At 47.3% G+C, this 15,845-nt stretch overlaps 1 protein-coding gene across 5 annotated transcripts in view; it reads right to left on the reverse strand.

The window, feature by feature from the left end:
• Nucleotides 1-15,845, reverse strand: part of CARM1 (coactivator associated arginine methyltransferase 1) — a 212,864-nt gene that overhangs the window by 45,240 nt on the left and 151,779 nt on the right. For all 5 annotated transcript variants that reach the window (XM_085600664.1, XM_085600660.1, XM_085600662.1 and 2 more), the window contains exon 12: nucleotides 6,531-6,620. In XM_085600664.1, the coding sequence (XP_085456790.1) occupies nucleotides 6,531-6,620 (90 nt within the window). The remainder of the gene's footprint in view (nucleotides 1-6,530; nucleotides 6,621-15,845) is intronic.

The following is a 15,845-nucleotide window of genomic DNA, read 5'->3' on the forward strand; positions in this document are numbered from 1 at the left end:
AGTAGGAACCCTGACTACAGGACTTTAGATTTTACCTGGACTAAACTCTGCAAGCAGAAACCACGTACTTCGACGGTCTACACTTTGCTGGACGACAGACGAATCTCCCTTGGAGTAAAGGAGTTACTCCCCTGCTAAAGCAGGCACCTTGAGGCATCTGACCTGGTTCCATCTCCCGAGCTCCTGAGGACTCAGAAGATTTCTGAAAAACAGGAGGTGGGTTCCCGAGCATCTCTGAGGCCGATCTGCTCGCTCAGCAATTCTGAGACCAGTATCCCTCGTGGGGACCGTGCAACCCAACCCCTGTGCACCGTGTACTTTTGCAGCAGTATATGATTTTTGGCAATCCCTGAGGCTGTGCTTTGGTCTATGTGTCCTGACCCCGAGCAGTATTTCCACCGAAGATTTCCGGCCTACACTCCATGAGTGTTCCGTGGGCTGGTATTTTGGGATTCAGCTCAAGGTCCCTTCGCGATCCCTGGTCCGTTGGCCTGTGGGTCCCTGTGAAGGTAACTGACTTTCCTTGGGCTTCCCTGGTTGCTCCAGATGTGCCATGACTCTCCATTGCTTGGAGAGTCCCCAGGACCTTGCTGGTCCTCACCGTAACCTGTTTCCTCTGCCTGCGTGGGTTGCCGTTGCCAAGGCTTGTTGGTGTTCAATCTGGACACTGACCCCCCCCCCCCCCCCCAGCACTCAACATCCTTCGTGGGACAGCTCACCTCTGGACTTTGGTCTTCGTCGTCTCTTGGTCCCCGTGGCTGCAGAGTCAAGCATCCAATCTTCTCACCTGAAGCACCCGACATCGGTGGGCATTCGTCTACTGAGCCCCTGGTCACCCTGAAGTGACCCAGACTCTGTCCCCTCTGCTTTCAGGTTCTTCGCACCTCGGATCCAGGCTTGGATTCCACCGGACACTTTTCAACTTCCCGGCAGCAGCACTTCTTCGTATCACGCCATTGAAAACCACGAGGGTTTCCGACACCACTTGACCCCTATGCACCCTGCTCCTCTGGGATAGGTAACACTGGTACCTCGTTACTCACAAGGGTGCTGCCCTTAGAAACTTCTATGTTCCAAAGGGTTTGCTTGAAGTCCTCTCCGAAGTGTCCTTAAACTGTAGTTTTCCCACTGCGACTTTCCCATAGAGTTGTACGGAGCACGCATCTGTGTTCTCACACTGCACCCATCCTCCGTGGGTCCCCTGTGTCACTACTTTGGGTGGTTCCTTGGGGTCCCAGCGATTCTACGTGCACTAGGCACTGCGTCTAGTGGAGTCATCGTTGTTATACAATTTTTTTTTATATGGTTCGGTCTCCCCCTGGAGCCCGCTATGTAATGTGCTATTTACTGTTGTTCTATTGATTCAGTATTGTGTATCTTGTGCTCTAATCTCATAAAGAGGTTAGTAGAGTGTGTTTAGTAATAAATGCATATATTTTATATATCTCTTGTGTGGTTCTCCTTTCATTCGGTCATTCAGGAGGTTCTGATCTGGTAAAATAAGCTGCTTTACATTCCTTCGAGACGTAGCCTGAAGGCTGCTCTTCACAGCTACCACTAGGATAGCTTTCTATAAAGGTTGTCTTTAACCTAATCATCAATAAGGGTCGTTTGGACTGGTGCAAGGTGCCCACTTTAATTAGTGGACAGCATATACCAGGCCAACATCTCACAGTGCTTCTAGCTGCAAAGGAACTTCTTGCAGAAAATTCAATTATCACTACTAAGTGAAGGTGTGTTTAGCTGGAAGCGGCATTTTCAGTTCATCGCCTAAATCATTCTATCTTTGTGACCATTGATATTCTAGGTATTGAATTAGAAGGGTCATATGGAGGAATACAGGAATATAAAGAACACAGAAAAGGAGATCTGTCCAGCTGTCCGTTTGATGACATTTTTCAGGAGATAGCACTGGTCGCTGATGATACGCTCTCCTGTGAAGCATATACTTCTGATTTGGTGTCTACTGCAGCTCATGGATAGGATGCTGCACAGGGGCTGAAACTGACTTTCGACAGTGATCTGGACAGACAATCTAGCAATATTGTTTGTTCAAGTGGTTGCAAGCTTCGCTTAACCAGGATTCCAGGTAAAGGTAGACCAATATTCCCCATTTTCTTAGGTGAGCATTCACTAAATATGTGAGTTTGACCACAAGTGTTCGCTATTTCCTGTGAAACTTTATGCTTCGCTATTGGACGTGGAAGTAAGAATTCTACATTTCTATTGCACACATCTGGTCCTTTTTTAGGTCCCGCCTAGGCAGCGCTTGCACTGTCTCTTCGAGACATGCTGCATTCAGGATATGGGCATAAAGCTCCGCCCACTTCCCGCCCTTTTAATTGGCTTCTGCCCCTGTCCTTGTTAAATTGGGGCTTTTCATTGGCCAATAGGCTTAGTAGTCCCTCCTTAGTACCGCCTTGTCTCTTCTTGTAACCTCCCATGAGGTCACCCCCTGTTACATGTGTTGTTACACCCTAGGATTTAATTCACTATTTTCTTAAAAGGCTTCAGACAGGACACACACTTGGTCCTAAGCTAGGCTGGCAGTGGTTACTTCACTCACTAGATAATCTCACATTTATATGAGACAGTCTATACATTTCCCTTCATCAGCTCCACACAGAGTACAACCTAATCCGAAATTATTATAATAATTCTTTTGTCACATTTCAAAGCTACTAATTGTATATATGGCCATAGCTATTTGAATGTACTCATAGTACTGTCTTGCATGCAATGCATTATGGGTAGGGTGGATTTACCATATCTTCTGCAGGGTGCAGTACCATATGTGACCAAAAGAGGTCCCCTTTTGGCCACATATGGTACTGAACCCTTCAACATGATGTAAGTAACATTGCCATTTACAATGCCAATAACTCCAACTTTGTAGACATGCATTGCTAGTGCCTTGCGCACTAGGGACCTCTAGGAGCAGATTACGGTACTGCACCTAGACATACATTGCTGGTGCCTAGCTCACTAGGGAACTCTAGGAGCAGCTTGTATTACTGCACCAAAACATGCAGTGCTGGTGCCTTGTTCACTACGGACCTCCAGGAGCAGTTTGTGGTACAGCAGCTAGACATGCAGTGCTGATACATTGCTCACTACAGACCTCTAGGAGCAGCTTGTAGTACTGCACCAAGACATGCAGCCTCGCTCACTAGGGACCTCTAGGAGCAGCTTGCATTACTGCACCTAGACATACAGTGCTGGTGCCTCGCTCACTAGGGACCTCTAGGAGCAGCTTGCATTACTGCACCGAGACATGCAGTGCTGGTGCCTTGCTCACTAGGGACCTCTAGGAGCAGCTTGCGGTACTGCACTGAGACATACAATGCTGGTTCCTGGCTTACTACGGAAGCAATTGCAATGCACTAGGTCTCAATTTACTGAAAGTATGAGCTATTGGTGTTGCATTATTATTTGCAACGCCAATACCTCAAACTATCAGTAATGTGAGACCTATTGCATTGTGAATGCTGGTCTTTAAATGGCAAAAAATCTGATGCAAAGGCAGCATCTGAAACTCTTCTCTTCTGAAGTACTTGATGAAGCACAGCTCTAATATCAGTCTGAACTCCAACACTAAGCCTAAGCAACTCTTTTGAATCCAGAAGTACTTGAAATAAACCCTATGCCCATTTTGTGGTGATGGTACCAATTTGACAGCACTTTTGTTTAGCAGAATAGACATTTTCTTCATTAAGATGGAGATCTGGCACTTTCATGCTGGCTTTCAGCGGAACAGGCAGTGGTTTAGCCTTGATACATCTCATGACTCACAATATTTAGTGCCTGCCTGATGTAATTAACTCCTATTCTGTTGAGATACTGCTATCCCACTGGAGTGGCGACCAAAGGGCAGTGGGGGCTGGGGTAAAGGGGCAAGAAAATGGCCAGGTTAGGTTTACTTTCTGAGGAGCACCTTCCAGATGTATCCGAAGGTCTTGAATGTGCGGATTTGGTCTTCAAGGATTTTTGCTGGGAAAGGTACTCTCTGGCCTCGCTGTTAGTGAGGGGACTGAACCCTTTGTGGGTAATACTGTCTCCTGATTTTAACTGCAGTTTGAAGGTCTTCTCTTTGTGGCGAATGGCCTTTAAGGTCTCCAACTAGTTTTGCATTATATTAATTTCCTCTTTCGATAAAGCCATACCTGAAGATGGGAGGTTCATTATTTTTTGTTGAGCGTCTGGTTAAGAGTCATCAACCAAAGCCAAGATGGTCTGCAAAGGGAGACTCCATGGCAGTAACCGGTTGCTGTAAGCTCCACTCCATCCACAGAAGCGCAGATGACCTGGTTTGCTATAATCTATCATCATCTTCTCGAAGTCCTGTTGTCTGTGCCTAGGTAGGTCATCCTTAAATAACGTATCCACTCATACAGTCTATTGCATCTTACCAAGAGAGTTGTTGCATTGGAAATATGCCGCACATCTTTATTAATGTCACAAGGTGCTGGTTCTCTCTCAGACGGCGCAGTGTTCTTTGACATTGGAGTACGTTGTCGTCAGACTGACGTGACAATCACAGAGTCAGGCTTTGCTTCAGTTTTTTACAACTTCAGATCGTGCTGTGAAGGTTCATATTTTTAAGAAGGTGTGCAGTAGCTGTCTAACATCGCTGGGTTCAAGAACTCCTCTTCAGTGATTTAATGAAGACCTGGCCCTAGAGGCAGCAGTCGTCTTGGAGAAACTCATTTGTGAATTTTCCATCATGATGGAAGCTACAGCTTAGGGGTGCTTCCCAATGGTATATTTAATTTAGACGCTCTCCTAACAAGCATTTCATGAATGGTGTGTTAATGTCATACAAGCAGGCACTGTAGAAGAAGATGCTGCAGGAGATGGTGTTAAAAAAGCAAGGGGATCATCAACCGCATGGAAGCCTGATGTAGAGCTTTAAGAAAACATGTGCCTTCTACTTTCTTCAGGAGTGTACAGAGTGGGGACGCCCCTGAGGAGAGGCTGAAGCATAAGAGAACCTGCTGAAGAAGGAATTGGAGGGCGCCACCAGTATTCTTCTAATTGGTGACACAGATATCAGTCTGGAAACCATTCTTGGTGGTGGAACATGCAGGTTAAAGGTTTAAAGGAACTGGAAATGGGCCCTCATCTGAAATAACAAAGGGAGCAAGTCTCAGCCAATTCTCTGGTGTTAGTGGGAAAGGTGACATTGAAAAGCTCACTGTCTTTCTCAGCAAGGGTGAGAAAGATGCAGGAGATTCCAGCCTTGGAGAGTTTAGCGGAGACTGAATGGCCGGGGCAGCAGACCAAGGAAAGTCTTAATGTTGTTAGAGAGGTTGTTACAATCTTGTGCTACATTGACGGTTAAGGTGTATGTGTCACCATCAATCAATGCCCCCTCGGAGAATAACCAGAGGTCGATCAAGAGTTCCTAGACACTGAAGATTTAGATACCCTGTGGTGGAATTGCTGAGTTAGCACAGACGCCGATCCCACCTGAAATATGAAAGTATTGGTGCAAGCACTGGGACTGTAGATGAGAATGAAATGGATGTTTGCGGACATCCTTTAAACTCCTTTCACGAGATCTCCCTCTGGGAAATTATTTACAAGGTGCTGGATTCACTGAAACAGCTTGGCTGGAGACCATTTCAGCTTTTCTATTTGGCTCCTATGACCTACAGTTCTCCCTCAGCCAGATACCTTCTAGGTCTTTTAATTATTTTTTTCTGGAAGAACTCATTCTTCAACAGACCCTGTAGAAAGAATTGCAAACCACACACACTGTGTGGGGCAGTGGCTACTTTTCCCCTGCCACATGATGGCCACAACACCAAAAGTAAAGGCATTTTAACAGGAAAAATCCTGCGAGATACAATAAAAACAGGCACACTTAATAGATGTTAGGTGAAGAGATTGAAGCTGTAAAAAAATAGATTTATAAGAAACTTATGTGAAAAACCGATGTGAAAACCTGTGGGGTCCTTCTCACATGAGACAGATACAAAATTACTCTGAGAGGCAGCTGCCTGTACAATGCGGTGTGTGTAGTGGAAGCTCATGGAGCCTTAAAGGGTCAGGGGTATTTTCACAGTTTTCCAATGCAAGTCTATCTGGCTAGATTTTTTCCTCAATTACAGATTTTCAGCATTTTGCACATCAAATGCTGCAATGCATTCTTAGTCGTTTTTCTGGGTCTGACAGTCTCCATTCCAGTAAAACCTTCTGTTGGATAGGATTCTGAAGGGTGCCGCTCATCAATTGGACACATGGAGCACAGCACCCTGTGTGTACAATTCTATGGAAAAATATATTGAGATTGAGTGTTCCTCAGTCTGTGCACGCAGCAGGGAATTATTCTAATGTTTATGACTTTCAATGAAGAGCCTAGCATGCAAAAGCACCTGTTATGATACAGTCCCAATCAGAAAGCCAGACAGATACCATTTTAAACTGCCCTCCTGCAAACAGTGGCAAGAGAGCAGGAAATAGGTTATTAGGCAGGGCTCAAATGCACTGGACCAGATCTACCACACAAGGACAAGAGCACTACATACCTGAAAAATGGGTTTTTCAAATCAAGAAGGTTGCTGGACTTGGAGCCGGTCTGATCCACCTGGGCCACAATACTGATGTCATAACTTTGCCTAAAAGGAAAGAAAACAAATTAAGTGAAAAGAATCTATGGAAAGGGATTACAATGCAGAACTGCTTTAACATGTAAAACAGATTACTGGTTAAAATTAAAGCTATGTATAGATTTAGATACAGGAGGTGTAAAGGCCAAACAGGAGTTGCAGTCTTCGCTGCTGTGGTTGAGCGGCAGGCAGAGGTTGCAGACTGGATGTTGATCCTTCTGGGCGTACTTGTGGTGGCAATTGGTGCAAAACTTGAATGGTGTTTTGTCCATCCCCGCGCTCAGGGTGCACCCTGCGAGCGCATCCACCGTCAAGGTTTTGGTCACCAAACTTCTCCCTCGTCGCTCTCGTTACCTGACCTGCAGTCCAGGGTCGCTGAAAACTTTATTTTCGTCGATTTTCTTTGATTTTTCTTGATTCCTCTTCCAAAAACTCTGGAACTCTTCGGTAACGATACAGACCCAACGGCGGAAAAAAGAATGCGAAGATGGCGACCAAAGGTGGGAGCTTCCGCAAGAAGCGCGCCGACGTCACGAAGGACACCAAATGGTAGGACGTCGCCGCCCAGCTGGGCAACGAAGAAAAAGAAGAAAATACTACGATTCCAGACTCAAACACAAGATGGTGGAATAATGCACAGCAGAGTGAATCCAGAAAGATTCACGCTGCAAAACTACACCGACAGGTAAACTATACGATTTAGATACAGGAACATGGATTCTGCAATTCTGAATTAATAGGCATCAGTAGTGTGTGAAGCAAGAGTGGCTGAACCGAGGAAAGCACAAATCAGTTCAGAGGTTAATTAGCAGAGCACCATTTGGGTGATGGTACTGAAAAGCTGGCTCAACTAGTCAAGATTACTGTGCATTGACAGCCAGGTTTGAGACCCTGTAATAAATTAGTAGGAAGTGCTGCAGATTGTGAAATACGGGCAGAAAGGCATGCGAGTTGTGTTATCACTTCAGATGTTCTGCAGTTCAGTTTGGTGGTGCACTGACCAAAGTGTGCAATTGTAGGAGTAACACAGTGGCACAATGTGCCGCAGATCATTGGTTTTTAACCTGTGATACAAGGACACCTAGGGGTAAGCAAAGCCTACTGAGGTGGTCAGCGACTGCTTAGAAATGTAAATAGTAACACATTTAAATAGTGAATATAAATTAAAAAGTAAAATGTACAATTGAAAGACCTGGAATTGTGAAGGAATTCGAAATTGGAGGCTAAAAGTTAAGTTAGTATTCTCCGCTAGATGCGTGAAAGCAGTGCAAGTGGATCAAACAGAATATAGGATTGTAGGAGAGTGCCCATTTTGATCATGTTTGTCCCCACATTTTGACTGGTACATGATGTGATTTCAACTGAAAATGCACTGGGTTCCCACTAGCCAGGTCATAAGTGCCTGAGCTCTTTCCCAAAACTGGGCAATTGTTCACCCAATTGGCAAAACCTTTAGCACCCTCTAAGTCCCTAGTAAATGGTACCCTGGTACGTAGGGCTTGAGGTACTAAAGAGGGTCCCTAAGGACTGTTGCACAAATTGTGCCACCATAAAGGACCCCTCACCAAGCACATGTACGGCTGCCATTGCAGGCTGCATGTCTTGGTGCAGACAAAAGTGAAGACACGATCAGCCACACATCCCTGTATGCCATGTCCCCTACCACTGCATATGATATTTGTAAGTCACCCCTACAGCAGGCCTGAAAGCCTGAAGGCAGGGTGTGCAATATTATATGTGAGGGCATAGCTGCATGAGCAGATATGCCCCTGTGCTAGTCAGCCCTAATGCTGCCAGTGCAAGTAACCAGGGAAGCGATCTTAAACCATGTACTGGACACTGGTGAAAACTAGGTTCCCAGCTATATGATGGCTTCACTGAAAATAGGGATGTTTGGTACCAAACATCTGGTATTGGCAAACCCACACTTTGAGGTGCCTCCTTAAAAACTACCAGCCTCTGGTGTGCTTGCTGACTGGATTCTGCCAGCCTGCCACCCGAGACAAGTTTCTGACTTTCTAGGGTGAGAGCCGTTTGGTCTCAGGAGGTCAGTACCAAAAGCCTGTACGGCAAGAGGGTGCAACTCCCCCCTCCCAGAGGATGACCTGCTGATTAGCCTCCTTGGGCTGTCGCGCTTCAAAGGGGACGACGCCTTTGGAATACAAATCTGGCTCCCTCACAACAGAGGAAGTCCGTCCGTCCTCCTCCTCGCCCCCCGTCCAGAGCCCACTTGCCACCTGGACAGGCGGAAAATTAGCTAGTACGTTTGGCGTACCACCCCCAGGCTAGTACCACCCCTAAGGTGGGCTAACTGCGAGGTGGACACAAATATTAAGCGGTAGCCTTCTTTGTGATGGCATACCTAGAAATTAGTGGACAGGGTGATGCCAACTTCCCACAGGAAGTGGTCATTTAGAGGGCGCAGTGAACCCAAGGGTCAGTTGCCCACCCATTGACTACTACCCTACACTCCCCTAACTCACTTAAATTCATTCATTATTTAGGGAAGTCCCTGTCATTAGTGAAGGAGATCCTGATGACCTAAGGAGAGATGACACTGAAGCAAACACTGAGAAGACTTGAGAGCACCTGACTTGGCCCCCAGCCCACAAGCCTGTCAGCAGCCCTCATTGAAAACTGCACCAAAGTCGACTGATCTTGCAGTTGCGACTCCAGAAACTTGGGAGGACTGCCTGTCTTCGAAAAAGACTTGAGCCCTCTGTGAACAGCGGACCTAGTCAGCAGAAACCACAAAAAGACTACTCTGAGACCCCCAGAATTGCAAAAACCCAACACTTGAAGCAGCCACTGCACCCATCACCTCCGGGATGTGTTAAAGTGGGTCAAAGGTGCCAACAAGGTTCCCCAAGCCTCCTTAGTTGGAGTCCATTGAGGTTTCACCCCTCCTGAACTCCCAGACGTCACTTGCAGCCTCTGCACACAGGCGCCCCTCCACCACAAATGCTCAGGTAAGAAAAAACCTGACACCTAAAGACACCTCTGCATCCATCACCCCTGGGCCTGGGAGAAAAGGACCAAAGGTGCCCCCCCTCCCCGAGCATTGCAAGGCCTGACCCGACTTGCTAGTTCAGCCGGACTGCTTCCTAGCCAAAGCCTTTTTATAGAGATCGATCCCCATTAATCCAGAAGCTGATTTGCACCGGGCCGAATTCATGCCACTGGTGGTGTACTGTTGGTGCTGCCCTGGTCCTTGCCCACCACTCATCTTAACTCCTGGAGATTGGCCCTGTAAGTCTATGTACTGAACTTGTTCTTCCTTCAACAGGAAGGAACTGCAGAACTCAAATTGCATGGTGTTCACTTTTCAAAGTGAAATGAATTTCTATTTAGAAACGTACTTACCTGAATCATTTTTCTCAGATACCTAAACATATATAGATACTTGCTATTTTTAGGTCTCGTGTGAGCCAGAGCATGCGCTGCTCTGCGAGACATTTAGTAGTGGCTTTTAGAAGGGCTACCCCACGCTTTTGGTGGCCTAGCGCTTGCGTTCACGCGAGCGTGCATGCGTGCAGCCGGCAGGTTTCAGCGCCCGATCAGGCGCCGTCTGGCTTTCCTCTCGCTTGCTCGCTGAACGCTCCTCCGCCCTGAAATGAAACGCGAGTATTTTTCCTCTGGCTCTTTTCCTGTTTTTTTTTTACGTTTTAACCATTTCATTTGTCTGTTATTAGTCAGTGGTTAGGTATTTACTTGTCACAATCAAAAATCCTGTCGAGCTTTCTTTTTCGTATAGATGTCATGTGCTCGCATAGATCATTCAAACTTTGTCTAGCATTCACATATATATAAATGCAATGTGCCTAGCTTTATTCATAGCGTGTGGGATGTTGTGTACTCCTATTCTTCATACAGGCATGGGATCTAATGTACTCCGATTTTTTTTTTTTTTTTTTTAAACACTAAGTTTTCATGAGAAGGAGCATTGGGTTACAAATTGCATTTATCACATTAAACATAGATGGTAGGGGAGAAAATGCAGGTGATAAAAGTCAAACCTGTGAATAAATGTTGTAAGTATGGGATTGCAGCCACATATCACCTCAGGATCCCCGGAGGTCCAGCAACCTGGTACATTGCAATGTATGGTATACCCATCTCTCAGTATATCGTACTCATTGGGGGGGGGGGGGGGTATTGCCCGTCTAACATTCCCACAACCCCCGAAACTCCCAACCCCACCCTAAACCCACCCACTAAACCAAAACATGCCGTCACTAAAAATCAGTCTGAGTGCCGCAAGGCATTTCCCTAGGGGGAATGTACTCCGATATTGTGTGTGTGCGCGTGTCTCAGTATTTTTCATATAGCCATAGTCTAATAATATACTGCTTGTATTTGTTACAGTTGTAGGGTGTCCTGTACCTGTCTTACCGTTCATGTTTACATGATTTTGTGTGCCATTCATCCCTGAAGCAGTTGGCACAGGCTGCCCCCTTTTCTTTAGGATATATGAGGGATTGTGGAATACTTTTTTGTCATACAAATTGGGGGATTTGTGTCTTGCTTTTACCCTTCATCTATATGTGATGTGTAGTGCATGCTTTGTCCGCGAAGGGGTAGGTGTAATGTAAAATTGGAATCTTGGTACTCTGTGCTGCATTCTGAACTCTCATGTTTCTATACAGAGGCGTTTGGACATCATTCTATACGAATAATCAACACTGCAGAGTGATTTTTTTTATATATTAATCTTTTCTTTTGCGCTCCTGTTTAATGCTCATTTTCTCTAAGACAGTGGCATAATAACAATGTAACCGTGATATTAGTGTCAGTGTTGAAGGCCTCTTTCAGAAATGCAGTGCTTTTTCTCCTTGAGTGTGCGAAACATTCTAGAAAAATCTGCTCATAGCAAACGTTAGACGTCTGTGTTGCTTATTAAATATGCTGGTGGCGTTGCTCCGGGTCCACACCCAGTTGCTGCTGTTCCGGCTTGAGGGCATGTTGAGACCTATTCTGTCAGGCGGATGGCTGCTGGCCCGGCCCTGCGGAGATTGGGGGTTAGAGTAGGCTGTGTGGACTTCAGTCGCTGCCTCAGCGTGGCACTGTGACTTGAACTTAACTTTGAGGGCTGCCCAGGGACGTGTTTGAGGCAGCATGCCATCTTCGCCTCCCCAGAAGGCCCATTATTTGGTTGTAGTGTAGACATTTCCTTGTGGTCTTTTAAACAAAACCCACTTGATAATGTTCAGAGAGACTGTTTTGCTGAAACTGTGTATTTGGGGTTATGTGAACGCCGCTAATGCTCTGCGTTTTCGCATATTCCTGCTGGGATGCTGAGCTTCTGCAAGAGCGATTTTTTTCTTAGTAAATATTGCCTTCAGAGGGCAATGTTCTGTCGTGGCTTTACTTAACACCCCCAGCCGAGCCTTCAACTTAGAGGGCTCTTGATGAGACGGATCAGAACTCCTCTGCCGGATGCGTCACTCAAATATGAGTTTTGCTGTTTGCGCGGGCTCTCACTGAAATGTGAATGGTCCTGTCCTTGATGACGATTGTTATTTTTTTGTGCGGTACTGTTCAGGTCTTGGAACTTTGGTGGGTGCCAGAGCTGGTTCCAAGTGTTGCATGTAGTGTATGACAGTTATCTGTGTCTTTGTGTGGCAAGTAAGCAAGACAATTCTAACTTTCTGATTATCAAATAAAACAGCTTTAAGAAGGTACCACACAGAATTACTTCTGGGTGACAAACCTTGAGTTGCTCCAAATGCAGTAAGTGAAACATCTTGCAGTTGCATTGATACAGACCGAGTAAACCGCATGCAACTGAAGGTGCTGACTGGATCCCTTTTCACAGTTCAATTTATGAGGAGTTTTTTTGTTTAAGTGGTTGCCTGTCGTGATACACTGCAGACATTTGCACTCCCTGTTGGATTGCAATCAAGAAGCTCAGACCAACACAGATGTATTCATGAGCTTGAGTGTAAAGAGATTTAAACAGTGTGGCCATTATGTACTACATTAAGTGGTCAAATCAGTTTGAAAAAATATATACTCCATGTCCAAGGAATATTTGGAGTGAAGTCCTCTGTATGTCGCTGCAAAGTTGTGCCGTTCTGCCTGTTACAAATTTTTCTAATTTTCTGGCCTGTGCAAAGCATATTCCAGTCACTTTTGAAAATCTATAAGTACAGAGGAGGTTTTTCACGTTGTATCGGTGCTATTTATCGGCAAAGCTTAGCTTCGCCTGACAGGTTGGCACCCAAAGAGTATCACCCATGTTAAGTAAGGGTGGTTGATGCGCTCGTCCCTCTCTGTGGTCACTGCTGGTAATGGTCACAACTTGATACTAGTTCAGAGAGAGGGGCCTTTTTATCTGAATCTGTGTGAAGTGGTCTAACCATTTTGCCCTGTAAAGACCACCAATTCCCCATAATTATGCTACCTAGGCAGGTTATGGGCGTTTCATAAGGTAAGGGGACATGGCTGTGTTTGAGACACTATTTCAGCTGCACAAATTGGTGAATCTCGATGCACGTTTTCTTTATCTTTTTTAGGTCTCACCTACGCAGCGCGCATGTGCTGAATAGGAGGACCTTTAGCCGTCGCTCTGCTCTTTTTGGAAGCACACTCGTGCTTGTGGTGGCATCCAGCTTGCAGGAGTGAGCAGGGACGCGCCACAAGCACGAGTGCAGGGCTTCCAAAAAGAGCAGACTGCGCGCGCATGCATGCACCACTCCCAGGCTTGTTTATGGTGGGCTTTGCAGTGCAAGGGGGCACGACCTTTCCAAGTAAAACAATGATTGGCGATAAGACACCTCACTACAGTTCTCCATTCTGTTTTATAATATATAATAATGTAGTATACTCAGAGCATTACCAATAGCCACAAATCGTTAAACTCTGCAAACATGTACGGGTTTTATATTCGAACCATTGTCACAATGAAAGTTGAGTTTTAGAGTACTCACTCTTACTGCAAATGCCTTGCATTAATAGCTGACTCACCGACCCTCCCACCGACACACACACAGACTCACAGACACTCACCCACAGACACTCGCCGACACAGACACTCGCCGACACAGACACTCGCCGACACAGACACTCGCCGACACAGACACTCGCCGACACAGACACTCGCCGACACAGACACTCGCCGACACAGACACTCGCCGACACAGACACTCGCCGACACAGACACTCGCCGACACAGACACTCGCCGACACAGACACTCGCCGACACAGACACTCGCCGACACAGACACTCGCCGACACAGACACTCGCCGACACAGACACTCGCCGACACAGACACTCGCCGACACAGACACTCGCCGACACAGACACTCGCCGACACAGACACTCGCCGACACAGACACTCGCCGACACAGACACTCGCCGACACAGACACTCGCCGACACAGACACTCGCCGACACAGACACTCGCCGACACAGACACTCGCCGACACAGACACTCGCCGACACAGACACTCGCCGACACAGACACTCGCCGACACAGACACTCGCCGACACAGACACTCGCCGACACAGACACTCGCCGACACAGACACTCGCCGACACAGACACTCGCCGACACAGACACTCGCCGACACAGACACTCGCCGACACAGACACTCGCCGACACAGACACTCGCCGACACAGACACTCGCCGACACAGACACTCGCCGACACAGACACTCGCCGACACAGACACTCGCCGACACAGACACTCGCCGACACAGACACTCGCCGACACAGACACTCGCCGACACAGACACTCGCCGACACAGACACTCGCCGACACAGACACTCGCCGACACAGACACTCGCCGACACAGACACTCGCCGACACAGACACTCGCCGACACAGACACTCGCCGACACAGACACTCGCCGACACAGACACTCGCCGACACAGACACTCGCCGACACAGACACTCGCCGACACAGACACTCGCCGACACAGACACTCGCCGACACAGACACTCGCCGACACAGACACTCGCCGACACAGACACTCGCCGACACAGACACTCGCCGACACAGACACTCGCCGACACAGACACTCGCCGACACAGACACTCGCCGACACAGACACTCGCCGACACAGACACTCGCCGACACAGACACTCGCCGACACAGACTCTCACCGACACAGACTCTCACCGACACAGACTCTCACCGACACAGACTCTCACCGACACAGACTCTCACCGACACAGACTCTCACCGACACAGACTCTCACCGACACAGACTCTCACCGACACAGACTCTCACCGACACAGACTCTCACCGACACAGACTCTCACCGACACAGACTCTCACCGACACAGACTCTCACCGACACAGACTCACCGACACAGACTCACCGACACAGACTCACCGACACAGACTCACCGACACAGACTCACCGACACAGACTCACCGACACAGACTCACCGACACAGACTCACCGACACAGACTCACCGACACAGACTCACCGACACAGACTCACCGACACAGACTCACCGACACAGACTCACCGACACAGACTCACCGACACAGACTCACCGACACAGACTCACCGACACAGACTCACCGACACAGACTCACCGACACAGACTCACCGACACAGACTCACCGACACAGACTCACCGACACAGACTCACCGACACAGACTCACCGACACAGACTCACCGACACAGACTCACCGACACAGACTCACCGACACAGACTCACCGACACAGACTCACCGACACAGACTCACCGACACAGACTCACCGACACAGACTCACCGACACAGACTCACCGACACAGACTCACCGACACAGACTCACCGACACAGACTCACCGACACAGACTCACCGACACAGACTCACCGACACAGACTCACCGACACAGACTCACCGACACAGACTCTCCCAGTTCTCTCACTGACTCACTCTCACTCACTGACTCACTCTCACTGACTCACCTTCACCCTCCTGTTATTTATGCCCCTCATACAAAAAAAAAAAAACATAACAAGCAACCATTGGGACAGGCAGATACAAGTTGCCAGCATTGAAAGGACAAAAAAAACTCAAGACATTATTTTTAATACTTTAATATGGTTAAGTTGTACATAATGCTTTTTTGGTCATATCTAAGGTAACAAAAATGCTCTGACACTTGTTTATTATAACTTCTCAGCATGCTGCAGACTTCTGTACAGCACAGCTTAAAGACATAGGTAAAGTCAATATCTCTGGCTAAACACTTATAAGTTACCAAAGGCAAGACCTATTGGCTAT

Source organism: Triturus cristatus, chromosome 4_2, assembly GCF_964204655.1.
Source record: "Triturus cristatus chromosome 4_2, aTriCri1.1, whole genome shotgun sequence".
Classification (NCBI taxonomy): Eukaryota; Metazoa; Chordata; class Amphibia; order Caudata; family Salamandridae; genus Triturus; species Triturus cristatus.